The sequence below is a fragment of the Monodon monoceros genome, unplaced genomic scaffold (assembly GCF_005190385.1).
Source record: "Monodon monoceros isolate NGI ecotype Baffin Bay Population unplaced genomic scaffold, NGI_Narwhal_1 Super_Scaffold_8, whole genome shotgun sequence".
Taxonomy (NCBI): domain Eukaryota; kingdom Metazoa; phylum Chordata; class Mammalia; order Artiodactyla; family Monodontidae; genus Monodon; species Monodon monoceros.
Genome location: NW_021703785.1, coordinates 667,215 through 689,206, shown reverse-complemented (window position 1 = coordinate 689,206; position 21,992 = coordinate 667,215). Strand labels below are relative to the sequence as shown.

The 21,992-nt window shown below is 53.6% G+C and overlaps 1 protein-coding gene across 2 annotated transcripts; it reads left to right on the top strand.

The window, feature by feature from the left end:
• Positions 1-7,033: 7,033 nt before the first annotated feature.
• LAMP1 (lysosomal associated membrane protein 1) lies at positions 7,034-21,623 on the top strand. 2 transcript variants are annotated; one of them, XM_029210289.1, is made up of 9 exons: positions 7,034-7,224; positions 13,052-13,173; positions 15,014-15,230; positions 15,344-15,502; positions 18,814-18,998; positions 19,545-19,667; positions 20,197-20,263; positions 20,338-20,508; positions 20,730-21,623. In XM_029210289.1, the coding sequence occupies exons 1-9, from the start codon at positions 7,173-7,175 to the stop codon at positions 20,867-20,869; spliced, it is 1,236 nt and encodes a 411-aa protein (XP_029066122.1). In that variant the 5' UTR covers positions 7,034-7,172; the 3' UTR covers positions 20,870-21,623. The 2 variants fall into 2 exon arrangements, with proteins under 2 accessions (XP_029066122.1, XP_029066123.1); XM_029210290.1 differs by having other exon boundaries at positions 7,048-7,224; positions 13,055-13,173.
• The last annotated feature ends 369 nt before the right edge of the window (positions 21,624-21,992 follow it).

Below are 21,992 nucleotides of genomic sequence, written 5' to 3'. Positions count from 1 at the left end.
AAAAAAAAAAAAAAAAAAAAAAAAAAAAAAAGATTCTTTCAGTTTTGGACTCACAGAAGAGCTGCAGGGGCACCAGAGTCCCCTCCCCCGGTCTCCACGCTTCCCGGGACATGAGCCCCTCCAGGAAGGAAAGCGTGTACCGTCTGCAACGAGGGTGGCCCTGCCCCGACGCTACTGGCTACGCCACACGGTGGACGAGGACGTCACCAGTATTTCTGCAAATGCCCATCTCTGTCCTGGGAGCTGACCCTGGATCCTCAGGCCCCCACCTGGGACAGTCCCCTTGGTCCCTGTCTCCGTGACCTGGAGGCTTCTGAAGAGCAGGGTCAGCCATCGCCAGCCGCCCCACCACCTGCTCCATACTCTGAGGACTGGCCTGGGGCACAGGTCACTGGGAAGGACAGGAGGGCACAGCGGTGTCACCAGGGACGGGGACCCTCACAGCTGAGGCAGGTGGCGTCTCCACTGCACAGTGACTCCTTTTTTCCTTGTAGTTAAGAAAGAGCTATTTGGAGACGTCTCTGAGACCATACAGACGCCGTCTGCCCTTGAGCTTCGAGCACCAGTCCCCCGGGGCGCCGGCAGCGGTCACAGCGGTCACTGCCCACGGCCCTCCGTGCTGGAGGCTCTGTGAGGAGGATGTGCCCTGTGTTCCCTCACTTCTCAGCGACATTTACCCCACCCTTTGGATTCCGCCCCAATGCTGTCAGCATCACCTCCTCATCCAGCGCCCGGGGCTGCTGGCAGCTCAGGTTGGCACCTGCGTCCCCGAGGCCCCGCGTGGGCACCGCCTGGCTCCTTTCCCAGGGAGAGTCCTCAGGACCCTCACCTGCAGGGCTGTGCTTCTCGGCCCTCAGCGGGCACTCGGGAGACAGTCCGACGCGCGCCAACACCCGGCTCTGTGGATTTCCGTGACTCTCCGTCGATCTGTGTTCTAAACACACATATGAGCTCCAGCTCACAGGGTCCCCTCTTCCCCCCGCAGCTTCTCTCTCCCACAGCAAGGAACCTGCGAGTTCTCATTATCGGCAAAATATCTCCTTATTTGTTCAACACCGGTAAACGTACAGCTTCAGAACCGCTAACCTACCCCAGGGAGAATGAGCTGACCAGCCAGAGGACAGTGTCCACACAGATCTCCGGTCCACACACGGAGTTCCTGGGGTCAGCGGTGTGGCCACAGGACCACCAGGACAGTCACCTTTGTCACGGACTGCACCCCCTACATCCTGCTTGATAGTTTTAAAGTTAACATAAAGTTCAGTCTTCGGGGTGCACGTTTCTATGGGTTTGGCAAACCTTCGAAGTCCCATCCCCACCCCCTCGTTACCGTCAGCCCAGACCCCCTCAGGCTACCCCAGCCCCGCCAATCCCGACAGTTTTGCCCTTTCCAGAATGCCCTGCACTTCCCAAGTGCCTGGAGGATCCCCCGCCACCGCCTGCGTGCAGCCTGGGGCAATGATGGCTACAGCTACCGTAAACACTGCCAACCTAAGTCAGAATTTCTCTTGGGTGAACGTTAATTTTATCTTCAAAGACAACTTGATTGCAAAAGATCATATGGCAAAATAGACAACAATAGTCAGAAAAACCCTGAAGGAGAAAAGTGAGGGAGCTGGCCCCGCAGATACAGCATCTGTAACTTCAAAAGAGTGGTGCTGGGGCAGCTCCAAAAATCAAGTCAAGTATGTTCTCACGTCAGCACAGGGCGAGGTGGAATCTCAAATCAGTGCGCAAAAGGGGAGCTTTCGATAAGTGGAAGGAGGATACCTAGAGACCTGCGTGGGAAGGGTGACACGGACCCGTTCTCTTCCCTGCCCGTCGGCATCCTGCATCAGAGATACAAATGCAGAAATGAAACTACACACGCACCGGCAGAAAAGAGACGGAGTCTTCTAACCTAGGACTAGAAAGGACTTAAAACCCAAATGCTATGGAAGAGTGATCAGTTCACCCACGTTAAAACAAAAGAACTTCCACAAACAAAAACATGCCATAAGCAAACAAAATGATTCTAAAAATGATACGCTGACTTTAAAAATGTGACTTGTATTGCAAATATCTCTATAATCTGATAGAAAGATGGGCAAAAAGGCAGGTGCCCCACTCATAAGGAAAAGGCAAATGAAAACTACAGGGACATAATTTCGTACAGGTCAGGGTCAGGCTGTGGGCACACAGGCTCTCTGCTGACGCATCGCTGGTGGGACAGCAACGGGGCAGCCCACGTGGAGAGAAATATCACAGTTACTCACATCTAGGAGGCTGCACTACCAAGACCACACAATTTTAACCTGAAAATGATAATAACTACAAAGACTGAAGACATATCAACTATACAGAAATCCACGGTGACACAGCACTTTAACATGACATTTTTTTAAATGTGATGTTCACTTTGTTTTCTAATAAACTGGATTTTTTAGAGCAGCTTCAGGTTCATAGCAAAATTGAAAGTACAGAGTTCCCATAGCCCCTCTGCTACCTCCCCGCCACACATGGCCTCCCCCACCATCAGTGTCCGCACCAGGTGGGGCGTCGGTCACCACTGAGGAACCCACACCGACAGGTCATCACCCCCCAGAGCGCACGGCTCACGCCGGGTGCGGCAGTTCACTTTTGGAAGCTGCTTCAGCACTGAGTTCTTACTCTGAAGCCAGACAAAAGAATCTCGAATCAGGCACGGATCCCACCTTTCCTGTAGGGACGGTATTCTGGAGTAACCAACTGGTCCACGATGGAAAATTCTTCCTTACAGGTCTGCTCCAGCTGACAACACAATAGGAAAGACAGAATTAGAAATTGCCAGGGACTTCCCTGGCGGTCCAGTGGTTAGGACTCTGCGCTTCCACTGCAGGGGCCTGGGTTCGACCCCTGGTCGGGGAACTAAGATCCTGCGTGCTGCGCGGCGCGGCCAAAAAAGCAAAGCAAAGATATCGCCAATCTGCCAAGCCCGCTGGAGTACGGACCTACTGACTCACCAGGGATGTATGCGAAGCCGTGGGGTCAGAGGTCAAAGGCTGACAGGGACTCTGCAGTGGATGGGGCCACTGGGGCCACCCCAATGCAGCCCCACAGCCTGAAGAAAAGGGCAGAGTGCTTCTCAGGTCTCCATGCACACTAGTGGCCCGAGGCCCTGGCTGAAACGCAGGTTCTGATTCAGTGGGTCCACGGAGGGGCCTGAGGCTCTGCACTTCTGACCAGCCCCAGACAAAGCCAGTGCTGCAGACCCACACTCCACACTGCGTGGTGAGGGTCCAGCACCACGTATGGAGCGTGGTACCTGGGGGAGATGAGCCTGACCCAATCAAGCCTCAATCAGACTACCCGGTTACCGGAGCAGAGGAAGACATGGCCATTCAAGGACTCACCAGGTCAACCCAAAGTGTGGGTGTCCTACAGGACAAGTGACCTCGTTTCCCCTTCCCCAACAAGGGGACTTGAGACACGCCATCAAGGGCAATGTGCAGACCTCGCTGGAGCCACAGGGAGCACACTGGCTGTAAAAAGATGTTTTCTGGACAATTGGAGAGGTGTGAACATAAACTGGAAATTAGTTACTAAGGAATTATTAGGTTTTGTTTTTATATTAGCTACAATAGTGGCATTCTGTTTATGTAAAAGATTTACATGAAAAATATAATGTCTGAGGTTTGTTTTATAACACTTAAGCCCCAAAACCAACCAAAACACAAAACAAGTGAGGAGGGAGGAAAAATGGTAAAAGTAATGTACAACAGGATTCACTGGATTATCCTAATTTTATTCAAAATTTCCCTTTTAGAAATTTCATAAAACAAGCTTTAAAAACGATAGCACTATTACTAGTTTTGCTTACCAAGTCTCAAGAAAAAGTGTAACTTAGAGCAAAAGAGGAAAAAAAGCACAGACTGCCTGCTAGTCCGTTCCTCTAGATTTCACCTTCCATCAACCATCACTTACCTCCTTAGCTACTGAACCCACACCCTCCTAGCGGCACGAGGTCATTTCACAGGTAAAAGGCCCCACCTTTCACCTGTGAACTCGCCCGCTCATTATTACCAAAGCAGGGTCCCCAGTCCCCTGCTCAGCTCTGCAGAGGCCTCTCCACTTACTGCCCTCACTGCTTTGTTTTAAAAAGGCTTTAAAAAAGTCTCCAAAAGAATTCAGAAGGTGTGGAGTCCTTCACTGTGCTTGGTTTTCCCCATCTTTCCTTCAATCAGTATAGTTCAGATCCAGGACTTCCCTGGCGGTCCAGTGGTTAGGACTCTGTGCTTCCATTGCAGGGGGCACGGGTTCGATCCCTGGTCAGGGAACTAAGATCCCACAAGCCGCGTGGCGCGGCCAAGAAGAAAAAAAAACCAGATCAGACCCAGCCTTCATTAAGAATTCAAACAAAAAGAATACCAAACAAGAAAATCCCACCATATTACTTTTCCATACTCTATTAAAATATAACTTCATAGAATTTTTGCTAAACCTTTCATTTTTCTGCTGTTTTTTTACACCCTGTTCTTTTGCTCACACAAACTCCTTTTGGTCTTTAAAAAGAGAAGATTTCAAACACAGCGTGTATTGGGCAGTTGGACACAGTAGAAATGTGCTCTGATGGATCTAAGCAGAAAAATCCCCTGTTGAAAGGCCTCTGAGCAGCTCACAGAATTTCCAAAAGGAATGCAGAATGACGCTAGGGAAATAGCAGGCGCGAGGGGGCAGCAAGGGCCACGGCTGAAGACACTACAAACAACCCGGTGAAGACCCTTCACCACCGCCTGGAGAAATGCCACTTTGCTGCGGCTACAGCTGCCGTCACCACCAAACACCACGTTCAGGGGCAACCACTAGCTCCTGATCCCGTCTAATGGGCTGAACTCGGGCTGAGCTCGCACCTTAGCCGCTAGGAAGGCTGGGAAAGTGACCATCTGGTTTTTTCAGCTTCTGCTGGGTGCTCTGTCTGCCAACCATATTCAGAGGGTAAGGCGTTCTCTCAACAGAGGAAGGGGCTTCCAAGGCTGGGAAGCACAAAATTAATAGGTCTTTTGTTTCCATACTCAAGATTTTTTGGTAGTTTCTCACCATCAGAAAGTTCAAGAGAAAAGGGAAATATTTTAGAATTTTCCAGTTACATCTGAACTGAACACTCTACTTCATAGGGACAGCTCAGGCTCAGATAATAACCTACTGTACAAACGTCATGTTAACAACCTGTTGCTGATAAAGGACCTCACAGTGAAGCACAGAGACCGCAGAGCCAACACCTCCTCTTTCCCACGGCACACTTCAACAGACGGCACTTCTCTTAAATGGGATCCCGCTGAGACTCTTCGCCATTTGGAACAGCAACAAACAAAAAATCCAGAAAGATCCCTAAACGCCTAAACAAGACATCAGCAAATCAACTCTGTAGTAACAGTAGATTTCTGCCCCAGAGAGCTGAACAACCTGTGGACTAAGAATGCTGCCTGCCATGTCAGTAAGGAAGGACATTGCAGCCATCAGTCATCAGTAACGGCAGCCACTCCCCACCCTGCAGCCTGAGAAGACTCACGAAGGAAACAAGGAATGCCTGCCATCACGGAGTCATCACACTGCAACTACCCCAGACGGTGAGCCCTGAGGGGACTCACGGTGAGAGAGCACAGGACGCTGGCCCCAGAGAGCTGAGGTGCAGATCAAAGGAATGATTTCAGTGAGCCCAGACTCTTGCATCTCTCCATACATAGAAAAGCGCTAAATTCCTTAACTTGAGATATCTGGTTTTCCTTAATTAACGATAATCTTTTGACATTCCGACTACCTGCCCTTTGTTGCAAAAACTCCTATGTATCCTGCCTCCCCCCTCGGATTCTCGGGGGGGGGGGGGAGATGACCCGGCTTGAAGTCCTAAGAACGATCCCTGAATAAAACACAGCTCTCAACTTTCAGTCGACAAAACCCAACGAGCCTGGGGCTCCCTCGGCCTCTTTGCTTTCCTCTTACTTGAAATCCTTCAGTGTCACGACTTGTTCAGCTGATGGTGTTAGAAGGTGGCGGGGAAGGGAAACTGGACAGGAAGAAAGAACAAGGAAGACAAAATCTACAAAAAGCAAACAAATGTAAGAACAACAAAAAAAGTCACAAAAATCAAAGCCTATGACAGGTAGTAACCAACACACCTGCACTGAAGGTGAACTGGAGGCACGTTTCCCCAGGGGGTGGGGTTGGAAGTGCTCAACGAAGCAGCAGGGCAGGAGGGCGTCACTTCTCTCTGCAAAGGGCCCGTGTGGCCAGAGCTCGGGCAGCAGTCGAGAAAAGAGAAGAACCGGGCAGAGCCTAGAAGCAAATCAGGAACTGGGGAGTGAGTGAGAGGCACTTCAGGAAGGTTCTGGAAGCAGCGAGGCTGCGATTTCCTTCCCTGGGCAGCTTGGGGCCTTTCTGAACCTTCCGGGAAGAGGCCGCCCAGTCCCCCACGGCCTCCAGGACGAGGTGACAGCCGGGAGCCACCGAACCCTCTGAAGCCCCTTCAATCAAGATTGTGTCTAGCTTTACATCCTGTGCCTTGTGTGTTTTTCCAGCACGAGGGGTAACAGTACGCGTGTTCACATCCCCCTCCTTCCTACCCCCCAGCCCGGATTCTCCGGGCCCCGAGGCCGAGAGACGCGTTAGCATCAGCGTCCCTGCGGAAACGCCCTCTCGTCTCCCGTGGGGCGGCCGCCGTGGGACTCCCACCCTCGGCCCGCGGCGGAGAGCCGCACGTCCGGTCCCAACCCCTCTTTTCATCCGGCAGCCCCAGGCGGGACCCAGAGGCCCCTCAACGAGGTGACCAGCCGCACCCACCGCCCGCCTTCCGCTTCCGCCGGCCGGAGACCAGGCGGGGGTCGGAGGCGAGACCCGAGTCACGTGGCGTCGCGGTCACGTGTCAGGCCCAGGTAACGTGTGAGGCGGGAGCAGGGCGCACGCCTGAGCTCTCTCACTCTCGCGAGATGCACAGTGATCACGTGACGGGACGGGACGGGACGGGACGGGGCGGGGCGGGGCGGGGCGGGGGCGGGCGCGGCGCGGCATCACGTGACAAGGCGCCGCCGGTCGCGGGGTTTGTTTCCTGCAGCGGGCGCAGCACCGGGACCAGCTACCATCACGCCGGCCGGGTCAGACCCCGGCCCGCCCGCCCCGGCCCAACCGCCCACGACCCCGCCCGGCTCCCGCTCGCGCCCATGGCGGCACCCGGCGGCTCCCGGCGATGGCCGCTGCTCCTGCTGCTGTTCGGTGAGAGGCCGGGCTGGGGGCTGAGGGCTGAGGGGCTGCGGGGTGAGGGGTCGGGCAGGTGTGCGGCCCTGCGCGGGCCCAGAGGGATGTAGGGCGGCGTGAGGGGCGGGGGGCTGCTCGGGGGCCGGGAGCTGCGGGGCTGGGGTCGGGCCGGGCCCGGGGACTCCAGGCGAGTCGTCCCGCACCGGCCGAGGCGGCTGCGGGGGGAGGGGTCGGTCCAGGTGCCCAGAAGTGGACGACGGAGGGAGGGCCCGGCGCGGCCTTCGGGTCCCAGACCTCGGGTTGTGGGGTCAGTCGGCAGTGACTTGGTGGTTTCTGAGCGGCGTGGTTCGCGCCCTTATTTGGGGGCACGGGTGGCCCCGGAGGGCTGCGTGCGGCTGCAGCCGGAGACGCGGGACCGCATGGGACTCGGTTTGCGCCCGACGCGGATGTCCGCGCAGGAGAATAGGACGGGCGGCGACCCCGGCCTTGAGAGTTCGTCCGTCGGGCTTTTAACCTTCGCCCCCAGCAGCATGGCACAGAGCGCTGACGCGTGTGTTTATGTCTTTGTGAATTTTAATTACGTTATAATGACTTAAAGTTGCCCTTGAGAGTTTCGGGGAGCCCACAGTGGACAGAAGGAGAGGGGGGGCTAGGCCTGGCCTCCCAAGGGTCGTCTCCATTTCTAGTGAGTCGTCAGGAGCGCTGCCTCTGTGTGTGTGTGTGTGTGTGTGTGTGTGTGTGCGCGCGCGCGGGCGCGCTGGGCCCACGGAACTCGGGAGCTGCCCGTGGGCGCTGGTGTTTTATCCATTGAGGAATTTTGCTGTCATTTATCTGTCCTAAGGAGAAAGGAATTGTGCTGACTTAAACAAGAATCACTGCGTGGTTTGATTTTTATGGCTACTGGGAGCTCTCTCTGGGGCACTTTCTCACCTGGTCCCCATGATACGGGAAGATTGAAGTGCCAGGAACTGAAAAGAGGTACCGGAGCTCACCGGTGGGCGCTCCCTTGAGTTCAGACACAGAAGCAGTCTCCCAAGTACCTGCCGAGAATTCTCGAAATATCTACTCTGAAGTTCTTTTATTGTGACAGAATGAATTTTGGTTTCAGGATTTTGTTTTGCCTGTTGCGTAAAATGAGTTCTTAGAGCTGCAGGAGCCGCGTGGGGGGGGGGGTGCTCTTATCCCAGCCGCAGACCCGGAGCCTTGCTCTCCCCCGCAGGTGTCATGAGTTTTGAGAGGGCCTGCTGGGACAAGCCTTGTCGTGTCAGGGCGGCTCATTGTTCTTTATTAGAAGAGTTCGCGTGCTTTAGAACTGTCACATTTTGTTTCATGTTTTAAAAACTCACCTGAATGAAGAGAAAAATCCATACTTCTCTACATTGATAGCTTGGAGTATGCATGCAATTAGCTTTTTCTCTTTTTTTTTTATGGCCATGCCACGAGGCTCGCAGGATCTTAGTTCCCCGATCAGGGATTGAACCTGGGCCCCCAGCAGTGAAAGTGCGGAGTCCTAACCACTGGACCGCCAGGGAGTTCCCATAATTAGCTTTTTAATGTCCATTCCATCATATCTTTTAAGTTTTATGTTCAGTTAAAAATCCAACTTTTAAAAAGTTCTGTTAAGAGCTTGTATTTAGGTCTGTTTAAAATAATGTCTATTTTAATGCACAATTTCACCAAAAAGCATCTTTTCTAAAAATATTTCAAACTTCTGAGTCACAAATTCATCCTGCTTTGATAATTAGAAAGTAAAGTTTCCTTTGTGTTTTAATACTTGGTAGAAAGCATAGACAAGTGTGAACTGAAACTTCTTGATACATATGATTAAGTATATTGCATAACGGAGCTCTTGACTGTTGTTGTCACCGGGATGACCTCCTTCCCCTTTCCGAATGAAGAACTGTTGCTTAGGAAGTTTGAAAAAATGTTGTATACCGATTAATGTTACCCTCGCTTGTGGGAGTTTGCCAGTTGCCCAGGTTGGCGACCTAATTTTTCACTAGATTTGAGGTCAAATGTTTTGGGTCCATAATTTTGAACTTACATTGTTAGATCCATCCCAGGCTGTATTAGTCCCTTCTCCTCTCTGCGTCCGGAAGACTTGACTATGTGCATGTACAGCACACGCTTCTACTGGAGCATTGGTTCTGCTGTGTTGTGATTGTTTTCACACCTGTGTCTTCCTTATGTTACAGCCTGCCTCGTGCCTCACATACCGTAAGTGCTCAGCACGTACAGGAAGAGATGTCCAGTGGTCCCTAACCGAATATGCACATTAGCTGTTCAGAAATGTACATTATGGTCTCTAGAGTCTGTGACTCCGTGTCTGGGATGGAGCCTTGGTCTTTCTTTTTTTCCTTTACATTTTCACAGGTGATTATGTATCACTGGTTAAGAAGAATAAAAATCCTGGGTTCAAGAAAATCGAGCCAAGAGAAATTAGAAAGTGATTTTTTTTAAACAGTTTAGCAAAGAATGTATTGACTTGTTCCTCTAGATGGCAGTTTCTTTCACATGGAAGTGAGCGTGTCGTAATTTGAAGCATATTCACTTGCTTACCAAGTGCTGGAGAGAAAGTGTGGTTCAGGTGTGGACCTCACTGTGCCGCCGGCCCATGGCAAGCTCGGCGGGCACGTGCTGTGAGTCAGCAGACCCAGTTCCAGATCTGGCTCTGCACCATCACTCTCTGTGTGACCTCGAGCACAGTAGTTAACTTTGTGCTTTGGACTCCACATCTGTGAAAGGAATCGTCATAGTGTCCGCCTATTAAAGTTGTCACCATAGTTTATAGTTACCTGCAAGGTGCGCTACAGGTGCTAGTTAAATGAAACGCTTATTTGACGGTTTGTGTCAGGTACCAAGGATTCAACAATAGATGAGGGCCGTGTGGCACTGAACGCGTCGATAGTAACAGCTAACACTGAAAGCAGGCTGATGCCTTGTACCCAGCGCTCCCCTTGCTTTGGCTCCCTTGGTGCTCATTTCTGTCTCACAGGTGCCTAAACCGAGGGACGTGGTGCTTCCTCTGGGCCCGGGGTCACAGTCAGTCAGTGATGGAGTCTGTCGGAGACTGAGATCTCTCATCTCAGGCAGGCGTGCTCCCACAGCTGCACCTGTTTTAGAGACTGGAGTGTCTCCAGGTGGGAGTGTTTTGAAGGAATAAGCCACTCGTTCCTCTGCGGGACCCCTGGAGAGAGGTTGGCGTGAGTCTGGCGCCCGTGCCGAAGGGGAGCAGCTCCCGGTGGTGCGGGTTCTGGCTTTCGGGAGGGACACCTCTCAGATTACTGCACACATCCTAGCTGATTTGAGATGGGGGTTGTCTTTTATAAACACTAATTTCTGACTCTTAGCATGCGTGTTTCTCTTACCGTTTTTTGCTGTAATGCTCTTGTAGACGTTTTTCTCGTTACGTGTTTCTCTTACAGTGTTTTGCTGTAACGCTCTTGTAGACGTTTTTCTCGTGACCAAAATTGGCTCTGGTTTCTTGTTTTAATAGTGGAAAATTTGGGGGCCTCTAGTGCTGCCGATGCTGTTTGTTTTGTGTTTCTGGGGTTTTTTTGGCCACGCCTTTCGGCATGTGGGATCTTGGTTCCCCGACTAGGGATTGAACCCGTGCCCCCTGCAGTGGAAGCGCAGAGTCCTAACCACTGGACTGCCAGATAAGTCCTTGATGCTTATTTTAAGTTTGTTTTAGTAATACTAGTTTGTTGTCCTTTGAAAGCTCAGACCTTCAGCATGTTTACTAAATGAAAAAATTGACTGAAAAGTTATTTATGAAGTGTTTTCTAGTTAAGTGCTTTGAGTCAGTAGAACGTTTTTTGGTGACTTAGGGACCTATTTTATAGGAGGGTGGCTTGGTAGGAGCTGGCCTGTGCGGGCCCTTGTGGGAGGTGGCCACCTGACCTGCTGTGCTGTGGCACGTGTGACAGCCTGTGGCTCCAGCGCCCGGGCCGTTGAGGGCAGCTCAGGCCTGGGGGCGCCCATGTGCACTGTGAGCTGGTCGGTGTCCGGTGTTTCTCTGGCCTCAGCGCCCAGGCTTTTGCTTCTGCTGCTGAACCTGCGTTTGCCTGGCTGGCATCTCTATAGCTCTTGTGTACTTAACTCTGTCGCTCTCAGAGACATGTCTTTAAAAACCTTCACTGTAGGGCTTCCCTGGTGGCGCAGTGGTTAAGAATCCCTCTGCCAGTGCAGGGGACACGGGTTTGAGCCCTGGTCTGGGAAGATCCCACGTGCCGCGGAGCAACTAAGCCCATGCGCCACAACTACTGAGCCCATGAGCCACAACTACTGAAACCCGCACGCCTAGAGCCTGTGCTCCGCAACAAGAGAAGCCACCGTGATGAGAAGCCCGCGCACCACAACCAAGAGTAGCCCCCGCTCGCCGCAACTAGAGAAAGCCTGCGCGCAGCAACGAAGACCCAACGCAGCCAAAAAAATAAAAATAAATTAATTAATAAAGGAAAAAAAAACTTCACTGTGTCAAAAATGAGTTGTGGGATTTTCTCTAGGTTTTTAAAAGGAACGTTCATTCATCGGAAATGACTTTAGTGGAATCTTGCCGCAGTATTCGGGGGGTGGGCGGAGGTTAAAATTTGCGAAGCACAGCAGACAACATTTTTCTTGTCTGCCCTAGTTTGCTTCATTTGTAGCAGTTTTTCTTTATGAACACAGATTTTGGTATTTCCTTTACCTGAGGCTTACAGGAGGGTGTGCAGGGTTTCTGTCTATACTGTTCGCTTTAGGCTTAAGTAGTAGTTGCTCTGAAGGTTTTATTTGGTGACGGTCCCAAGGGTGAAGTGAACTGGGTTCACTGGAGTCATTTTACCACGTCAGCGACAGGGACTTCAGAATGAAAGCTAGTTGGCTGTCCTCGGAGCGTGCTGCCTGGGTCACATGTACCCTTAGAGCCGTCATAGCCAGATGTGCCGCTGCTTGATGAAGGGCGTGCAGGGATCTTAGCTGCAGAAACAAGGAGGCGTGTTCCTGGGAGTGTGGCAGTGCCCGGTGCTGGTTGGTGGCTGCTTGGCTTTAGGATGGTCAGGACACCTGCCCGTCTGTGAAAGAACCCTGTGCTAAGGTGTGTGGCTGTCACTTACCTTCTCTGACTCAGATCGGAGTGCATTTGCTGCTAAGCTGCCTGCTCGGGGTTTCGGGGTGTGGCCCTGGCCCTGAGAACTAGCTCAGAGTGGTGGCCACTCCCAGGTTGGAGGACCTGTGACAGCTGCCTTCCGCCCCTTCCCTCAGGCACTTGGCGGCTATACCTACAGAGGCGTAGTGGTGTCCTTAGGTCACACAGCCAAGTCCAGGTCCAGTGGAATTACTGTATTTTGAGGACCTTCTGGATATGGGCAAAGGGCTCTGATCTTCGGGTCTGCGGCTTTTCTTGCCACGTCGCCAGTCCACGAGAGGCAAGAGCAGAGCCGACTCTTATTAAGTAGCGATTTGGGTCCACGGGGTTTCTGTAGAAGGTCAGCATTTAGTTTATGTTGAGTCCTGCCCTCAGGACTCCACCCCGCGTCCCCGAGATCCTCTGAGGAACAAGCGTGGGCAGCCTGGGCCCGGGGTGACTCAGAAATTGACCTGTGACTTGCCGGTACGTATTTTGAAGAAAAGCATTGAAGAGCTAATGACAGGTTGGCAAACTGATGGGATGGGTTTAGAGAGAACATTTTCAGACCAGTCTCCAGGAGGGACAGAAGCCCAGCTGAGCCCCACCTGCGGGACCTGTGTGTCTAGTTCTTCAGCGATTTAAGTAGCTTTCCTAATAACAACTGTATTGCCACAGCTGTAGACAACCAAAATTTTCTAAAAGGTGTTTGGTCATTTCTGTCTTTCCTGGAGTTAGCAGGCCTCGTGCATGGTGCGTCAGCTGTGTTTGTGGTGAAAGATGGCAACGGGACAGCTTGTATCATGGCCGACTTCTCTGCTGCCTTCCTGACCAGCTATGACACCCAGAACGGCTCTAAGGTAGGAAACACCAGGGCCCTTCATGCCTTGCTTGTGTGTGTGATCATTTAACCTGCCTCGACAGTCTTGCGCGTGTTTCTGGTGCGTTATACACTGCTGTGTCTCACAGGCTGTTAGCACCTGTAATAGTCTGTGCGTTTTATGTGCTGAGGATGTAGTCACATTACACGGGCCGTTTCATGCTCACTATTGTATTGTGAGCATTTTTCCAGTTTTCTTCTCGATTATCTTTTGTAATCACAACGTAGTACTTCATTATGTTAATCACGCTAATTTACTAACCCATCCCCTGTAACGAAGTTTCCTTATATTCTTTTTACGCCCGGTGTACAGCTCTGTGAATATGGCTTTTTTGATCTGTTGAATCTGCTATAGGTAAACTGTTACGCTCCAAGAATCGTGTGTAAACAGGTGCTCGAGGTGCAGTGCCACTGTACTAGTTTGATTAGAATGTCCCTTTTGGTTTTGTTAAAACAGCTTTGCGCCTCTGCAGGATGAGAAAGGCTTTTTGCATTTACCAGATCCCTAACAAATAAGCAGCATTTCTTTGTTAAGTCTTCCTCCGTGAATTACCTGTTAGTGGACTTCCCACTTTCTCTTTCCATTTAACATTTGTTCTTGTAAACATACTCTTATATTTTGTTTTCAGTGCTTTGTTGAAGCAGTGTTTTTCCTTACCCATCTCCACATCCAAGGCACCATATCTGTTTTCCGGCACTTGGAGGGCAGTGGGGGCCCAGGGCCGCTGGGAGGACGAGTGGCTTCTTCAGAGCTTCTGGACATGCCGGCTGCCTGGCCTCCTCAGTTCATTGGCCCTGTCTTGATATAAATGTGGTCTCTATCGGAACAGGAGAAAGCAGGGAAAACTTCATTCCACAGAAATGTCTCCAGTTGTAAAGACTTGTCCAAGCACCTTTTATTTATTTAAAAATTTTTTTTAATTATTTTTTTTAACGTGGACCATTTTTAAAGGCTTTACTGAATTTGTTACAATATTGCTTCTGTTTTATGTTTTGGTTTCTTGGCCACAAGGCATGTGGGATCTTAGCTTCCCAACCAGGGATTGAACCCGCACTCCCTGCATTGGAAGGCGAAGTCTTTAACCACTGGACCACCAGGGAAGTCCCCTAGGCACCTTTTATTCTAATTTCTACTTCACTTGTTTTTGTTTGGATTTTTTAAAACATTGTTTCATTATATACTAATCGCGTACACAAATGGGAACATCCGTTTGCTGTAATGTGCCTTCCCGCTTCACAGTGTGTCTTTGTCACAGGCGTGGTCTCTTCATCAGGACAGTGCTAGGATAGCTTCCCACGGGTCCTTCACCCAGTCCGGTTCATCGAGATGAGCTCTGGTGGTTTTGTAGTTGTTTGTTTTGCTTATAATAGTTAATTCAGACAATTCTGCAGTAAACTCCCTCTTCTCTTTGTTTAGAGAGACATATTCTTTAAATACACTTTTCTATGGCAAACATGAGGTAATGGCTTTTTTCAGATAAAAGTATCAGCTCATCCTGAAGCACAGCGTGAATTATTTCACTTTACTGAGATAACTGTAGTTTTATTTCTCTTGTAAATGAAAATTATATTAACGAAGAACAGTTTTAAATTAGTGAATAATTAGGTCATCCTTGCCTTGCACTTGAGTTACTTTCTGGACTATTACTTGACATGTAATACTGACTTTCATGTTTTTCGTTTTTATTGAAAATGAATGCATTAATAGTGACATCTGAGATGGAGCTGGGGTCGGGGCATGTGTCAGATCTTTGGTGTTTCTGAACCCCTTTAGTAACCTGCACCCTAATTGTGTTCCACTGTCATCATGTTTGTTCCAGAGCGTGACCTTTGAGCTGCCAGCCAGTGCAGAAGTATTAAATAGCAGCTCTTGTGGCAAAGGAAATGCTTCTGACTCCAGTCTCGTGATCGCTTTTGGAAGAGGCCATACGCTGACCCTCAATTTCACAAGAAATGCAACACGTTACAGTGTCCAGCTGATGCGTTTTGTTTATAACTTGTCAGATACAGGGATTTTCCCCGATTCGAGCTCCAAGGGTAAGAACCAATATGGACCAATTATGGGGTGGAAAAAAACTGGGTCGGGGGAGTATCTAAAATTGCTTCTAAGCACTTCCAGGAGTTAAAGATCGATTTTTTTTTTCGTGTAGAAACCAAGACTGTGGAATCCGTAACCGACATCAAGGCAGACATAAATAAAAAGTACAGGTGTGTGAGCGGCAAGCAGATCAGCCTGCACAACGTGACCCTCACGCTCCGTGACGCCACCATTCAGGCCTACCTCTCCAACGGCAACTTCAGCAGGGAGGGTGAGGACCACCCCGGCCCAGCCCCCGTGGGTGCCCGGGGAGACCTGCGCGTCCTCGGAGAGCTGCCCCTGCCCCTCGGTCTTCAGAGAAGGTTACCTCTTTCGGTGAGGGTGGATTAAAACAGGCTAAAGGGGCAAAGCAGTTCAAACCGTCTCTCTTCCCTTGTTACAGAGCTAACGGGGTCAGGGTTGTAGGCTCTCCTTCAGCTCAAGCCGCTGTCTCTACACAGAGACCTCACCTAACCTCAGTCCAGCTTGGGCAGGCCGGGGGCAGGGGTGGGAGCGACCAGGGGGGCCTTTCAGGGGTGCACCCACCAGACCCAGTGGTCTCGGGTGAGGTAGTCGACCGCTTGTTTCCTCACCTGCGAAGTGAGGATGCTCACCTGTCTGCGGAGGGTGTGAGGACTCGCGGGAAGCTCCTGCCGAGTGCATCTCTGGGTGCCGGCCGGAGTCTGTGGTAGAGGGTGTCGTCTTCTGACTGCGGTTCCCCACATCCTGCCCGGCAGCTCACTGTCATTTCCTTAGGGGGAGGGAGGTGTTCCCACTGTCGTTCTCTGTGTTTAAGCCTCGCCCCGCGGCCTTCCCTGGTGGCTCGGAAGCAGCTGGGGTGCCTGCTGACCCCACCGCCCTCCATGCGGCCAGCTGCAGCCCTGGGCTGGCAAGGGCCTCTGGGCTCTGTACAGCCAACAACTAAAAATGGTGTTTTTGCTTATAGATTAGCGTTAAAAAATAACGTTTCACAACACGTGGAGATGGTGTGAAATGAAGTTTTACTGATCGTAAGCACATCTTATTGGGACACGGCCATGACCACTCGCTCGCCCACTCCTGTGGCTGCTGCCTCACTCTCACATGGCAGAGCCAGGTGGGGACAGGCGCTACGGCCCCCGTGTCTGGCAGGATCGGATGCCAGCCCCGGGCCCGCCGCAGGATTGACGTGCATTCATCTTTCCGTCTTTCATGTTTGATATGTGGATTCTTGTCAGCTCTTCTGAGAGAGCTAGAAGTTCAGAACAGAAATTGCTTTTCAGTGAAGTTTATCACACGTCTCACCTCCTGCCCAGTTTGGCCTTACTAACGTTTTCATTCCTTGGGAGCCTTGAGTCTCACTCCCAGTCTAGCTCAGGTGCGGGCCGTGCTAGAACGTCTCTTTCCACTTGAAACTTCGTCAGTGCAACGTGCAGGTTTATCTGAGTATCTGCAGCTGCCGGGAGGCCAGCAGGGGCCTTCGGGGTACACGAGCTTCTGAGAGCTGTGAGAAGGGCACTGGGAGGGTGCACAGCCCCGCCCCTCCCCCTCCTCCCCTGCCACCACCCCTGGGCTCCCCGCCTCCCAGAGGCCTTCCCGGGGGAGCACGCACGTCCCCAAGTGATCCTCTCAGGTTGTGAGCCCTCTGTGGGAGGGACTTTGGTATCTGCCGTAGGTGTCAGGCTGGTTAATACAGGTAGAAGGGAGAGGGCTGTCACCCACACACATTCTAAACTCCTGAGGTTTTCTGACTGGCGGTTAGTAAGAGCTTCGTGGAGACAGCAGGTCACACGTTACAATGGCTCAGTGGTCGGGTAGACAAGGACTTGGAGACTGGCCTGTTCTCTTCGTTTGTCTTAACGTGGTTTGTGCATTTAGTCATTTGTGTCCTGTGACAATCGATAAGTAACTGATAAAACTGCTTTTAAAAGCACTGGTGTCCCAGCGTCTACCTGCAGCTTAGCTCCAGGAGGGAGGCAGCAGTGCCAGCCGGGGCCCCTGGGGCCAGGCATCTCGGGGGTGCTCACCCAGCTGAGCCCACCTCCCAGAGCTTGGGTTTTGTTTCCCTTTTTTGCCCTCTTTCTTCTCTAGAATAATGCACTTTCCTCTACAAGTTGTGTGAAGGCCGGCGGGGCAAGGTGACTCTCAGGGTGGGCTGAGTTACCTGTGTCCCGGTCCTCTGGGGTGGACGTGGAGTCCGCAGCTGGAAAGGAGTGAAAGCTGGACTTGAGCTTCTGCTGGTGGACGGGTTCCAGCCGCTTCCCAAGCGGCTCCCACCCTGGGGGTTTGGGCGGGCTTCCATGGCTTGGCCTAGGAGACCCGTGGGAAGGGTCGGAGTTGGATGGAGATCATGTATGACCATGAGTGCTAAGCTTGCCCACTGTCCACGGAAACAAGGTGGTAAAAGGAAGAGCCTTGGGCTTCCCTGGTGGCGCAGTGGTTGGGAGTCCACCTGCCGATGCAGGGGACACGGGTTCGTGCCCCGGTCCGGGAGGATCCCACATGCCACGGAGCGGCTGGGCCCATGAGCCATGGCCGCTGAGCCTGCGCGTCTGGAGCCTGTGCTCCGCAACAGGAGAGGCCACAACAGTGAGAGGCCCGTGTACCGCAAAAAAAAAACAAAAACAAAAAAAAGGAAGAGCCTGGGTTGGGGGTGCTGGAGGCCCTGGGGTTCGGGACGTTCGCTAACCTCAGAGAAGGCGTGTCTGGTCCGTTAGCCCCTGTGGAACACGTACAGTTACTTTTCAGCTTTTGCCTCAGTCAGCTTTGATTCTGAATATAAATTTTTGTCGTAAGCAGTCATGGTGGGTCAGATTCTGAGGGACGGGGTCGTATGCACACCCTCAGTATGTCCTCCGGGGGCGCCCTGTGCCCTCCCCTGTCGGACCTGTGCAGCCGGGGCCGCCCCCATCTCCTGATTGTGTCTCTTGCCACTGGGCTCCCACTCGCCCCCTCGCTGGGCCCTCCGCCTGCCCCGGGTGAGCGCCCACAGCAGTTGGCTGACCCCGGGCACGGAGACTCGGCTCCATCCTTGACCAGTAGGGCCGTCTGGTGCCCGTCCTTCCCGGGGCCGCTGTCATTCTCCTGGGGGCACCACGCCGATGGTCCGGGGCTGGCGATGGTGTGTGTGTCCGGTGTCCGTCCCCGCGGAGGCCAGGCACTTGGGGCCGCTCTGCTGCTGTCTCTGGGACCGTTTCCAGCCCAGCGCCTGGCACAGGAGCTCGGAGAACATATATGTGAATTGTTGCCGTTGCAAGTGGCCTGGGTCCCCAAAGCATGGGAGGGAGTTGAGGTTTTGTTCTGACCTCACGGGGGGAAGGTTTGTCCTGCAAGGGAGGGTGTCCTTGCAGACGAGGGGCCAGGTCAAGCGTCGCCGAGGTGACCTGCTCCCGTCCAGGGTTCCAGAGCAGCGTTAGTTAGCCCGCGTCTGCCGGGAGGCCTGGAGGTTGTGTTCTGTGGGGCGGGGGCCCTTGAGAACGTCAGCTGGGGCCCAGGGTGGGCTCGGGGTCCAGGGTTCCGGGAGGTCCTGAGGCGGCGGCACGACTCACGCCACCGTCCCCACAGAGACGCACTGCGAGCAAGACGGGCCCTCGCCGCCCACCCCGACGGCGCCACCCCGGCCCTCGCCCACTCCGGCACCCGAGAGCCCCTCGGTGTCCAAGTACAACGTGAGTGGCACCAACGGGACCTGCCTGCTGGCCAGCATGGGACTGCAGCTGAACATCACCTACAGGACAAGGGGCAACACGGTAGGCCGGCCGGAGCCCTTCTCCCTGCCCTAAGCCTTGCGGACCGGGCGTCCCGGGGTGGGTCGCGGGTGCTGCGTGTCCTGAGCTGCTCAGCTGGACCCCCGTCCCACCTGGGCCACTGTATGTGCAACGGCAGGGTTGAGTCTCCCGACCCAGGCTGTTGTGCGGCCCCAAAGCCTCAAGTGTGTTGCCACCACAGGACGGGTGTGCTGGCCTGGGAGGTGGTGGGATTTTCTTGGACGCTTTATTGCTCAGACACTTGGGTTGTCTTTCTACTCTTCCCTTGAGATATGACGTTTCTCCCTGAGGGTGAGAGTCTGGGGATGGAGACAGGGGCCGCCTGCTGCTGCAGGGACGTGAAAGCAGCCGGAAGTACCAGGAGGACCGTCTGGCATCCGCACTCTGCCCATGGGAACTTGTCATGTTTTCTTCTGGGTTTGGTTCACGTGAACGTGGCTTTGAAGCCGCTGCTTCGGGGCTGCCTGTGTCCCCTCAGGAGCACAGGCCCGGGGGAGGGGAAGCCGACCTCTTGGCTCTTCTAACTAGACGGTGACCAGAGAGTTCAACATCGACCCCAACAAGACCACCTTCGGGGGGAGCTGCACAGCCCAGCTGGTGACCCTGGCGCTCCGCAGCGGGAACCTGCTCCTGGTGCTGCAGTTTGCGATGGTGAGGGCCCCCCGGCCTGCCTCCTGGACCCTCGGCCCCACCCGCGTCTGTCAGCAGACGCCTTGCGCTTATCCCGCAGACAGGGCAGGGGCGACCCTGGGCCTCAGGTGCTGTCCTCCGCCCGTCCTGGGGGCGGCGTCTCTGCGCCCTCTGCTCTTCATGCCTGCCTGGGAAGGGCCGCGTGTGCGGTTAGCAAAGGAGTGAGGGAAGAGCCCCTGGTGGGTGTCCGTGGTACACTCTGCAGGTGAGCTGCTGGGTTTCTCCTGATGAAGTTCAACTTCCCTAGGAAGTTAGATGTTGACTTTTCTGGAACGTAGCTCCTTCAGTCCGCATCTTATCAGAGTCTGATTCTGTAACAAGGTCTGTAAGGAGCTGATCAGGATTCATGTTCCCGAGACGACAGGCTGCCTTTTATGGGCTGGGCGCTCTGCAGTTTCCTTCTGAAGCTACGGGCGCGGGAGGCCACCTTTATCACCAGCCCCCCCACCTCCCCGGGCCTGGTGGTGACTGATTGTCGCCTTCTCCCTAGAATGCAAGTTCCAGCCGGGTTTTCCTGCAGGAAGTCCAGCTTAATATGACTCTGCCCGATGCCAGAGGTAAGACCGCACCCCCCGCCAACCGGCATGCCTGTGCGGGTGCCCCAAGGCACTCACCCCTGCTGCCTTTGCAGAGCCCACCTTCTGGGCCACCAACAGCTCGCTGAGGGCGCTGCAGGCCGCCGCCGGGAACTCCTACAAGTGCAACGCCGAGGAGCGCGTGCAGGTCACCGAGGCGTTCTTCCTCAACATATTCAGAGTGTGGGTCCAGGCGTTCCACGTGGACGGGGACAGGTTTGGGCCTGGTGAGTAGGCGAGGGCGTGGTAGCTGACGGCTGGGGGACCCCTTTCAAGTCAGAGATGTTAGCGCCAGTTCCACTGCCCGCGCCACCTGGCCTCTGTGCGCTCCAGCCCGCCTGTGGGTGTGCTCACGCCGCCCTTTGAGCAGAGGGCTGCTGAGACCCTTCCACGCGGGAGCGTGTGGGCAGCGGGCGGAGGTGGGCAGCTGGGCCGTGTGTCTCCACAGTGGAGGAGTGCCAGCGGGACGCGCGCAGCATGCTGGTCCCCGTGGCCGTGGGCGGTGCCCTGGCAGCGCTGGTTCTCGTCGTCCTCATCGCCTACCTCATCGGCCGGAAGAGGAGCCACGCCGGCTACCAGACCATCTAGCTGGCCGGCCACCCGCGCCCGCCGCGGGCCAGCAGCAGCTGCACAGCCTCGGGCCCTTCCCTGGGCTTAGGTTGCTGCCAAGGGGGCACCCTTCCTTGCAAACTGGTTTTCGAATCTGCTTCGTCCAGTGTGAAGCTCATCCGGCCACATTTACTATGCACAAAAGAGTAACTATGGAAATGACGGTGTTAATTTTGCTAACTGGGTTAAATATTTTGCTGACTGGTTAAAAGTTAATATTTACCAAAGTAGGACTCTAAGGGGGGTGGGGGGTAAGAGAGCTTTTCTAAATGGGCACTGGCTCCGCTGTCATTTGGCTTTTTAAGAGTCCGGTGTTTGGTGTCTTCACTCTTTACTCAGATGTAAGCCTTACAAAGGGAGAGTCTCTGATCTTAATGCTTTGAGGAAGGCTGGTGGCTGTGAGCCTGACACGAAGAAATGAGTAGGAACGAGGATCGCAGGGCAGGCGTAAGAAGGAGCATCAGGGCTCACGGGCGCCGGGTCCCGGGCTTCCCACGTGCTGCCACTCAGAGCTGGCACTTCTTAAGACAGAAAAGTGGGCGTTTACTTTCTTGTGAAGTGATTTTCCGTCTTCTGTTGGAGGTTTGGGGTGATTCTTTGTTTGCACTGTGTACAATAATCGTTTCACTCTGATTCATCGCTTGCAGCTCGGTGGGCTGTGTGCTGAGGACCGTCACCTCCTGGGACGCGTTGCCGTAACAATGCTAATAAAATGTCTCTTTGTTTGTCTGTCTGGGCCTCATGCTTTTGTCAGCTTCCGGCGAGAGGTCACGATGGGCGTGCGGTGGGCAGGGTGTGCCTGGGGGGCTGCTGTGTGGCTGGTCCTCTGGGTGGCAACTTGAGGAAAGGCCAGTCTTCAGTGGCTCAGGGGACAGATCACCCCATGGAAGATAGGCCCTTACCTGTTCCCCCGGGTCAGCGGCCGCCGAGGGGGAGCTGGGGCCCCAGTTAGAAGAGGCCCGCACCCTCGGAGGACCCACAGGCCTTGCTGAGGCCGAGTGCAGCCTGCCTGCGGGTGGCCTTGTGCGGCCTGTACTGTGCAGCCGTCCCTTGAGACCAGGCTCAGCGGAGCAGGGCCGTGAGGGACGCTGAGGTGGGGTAG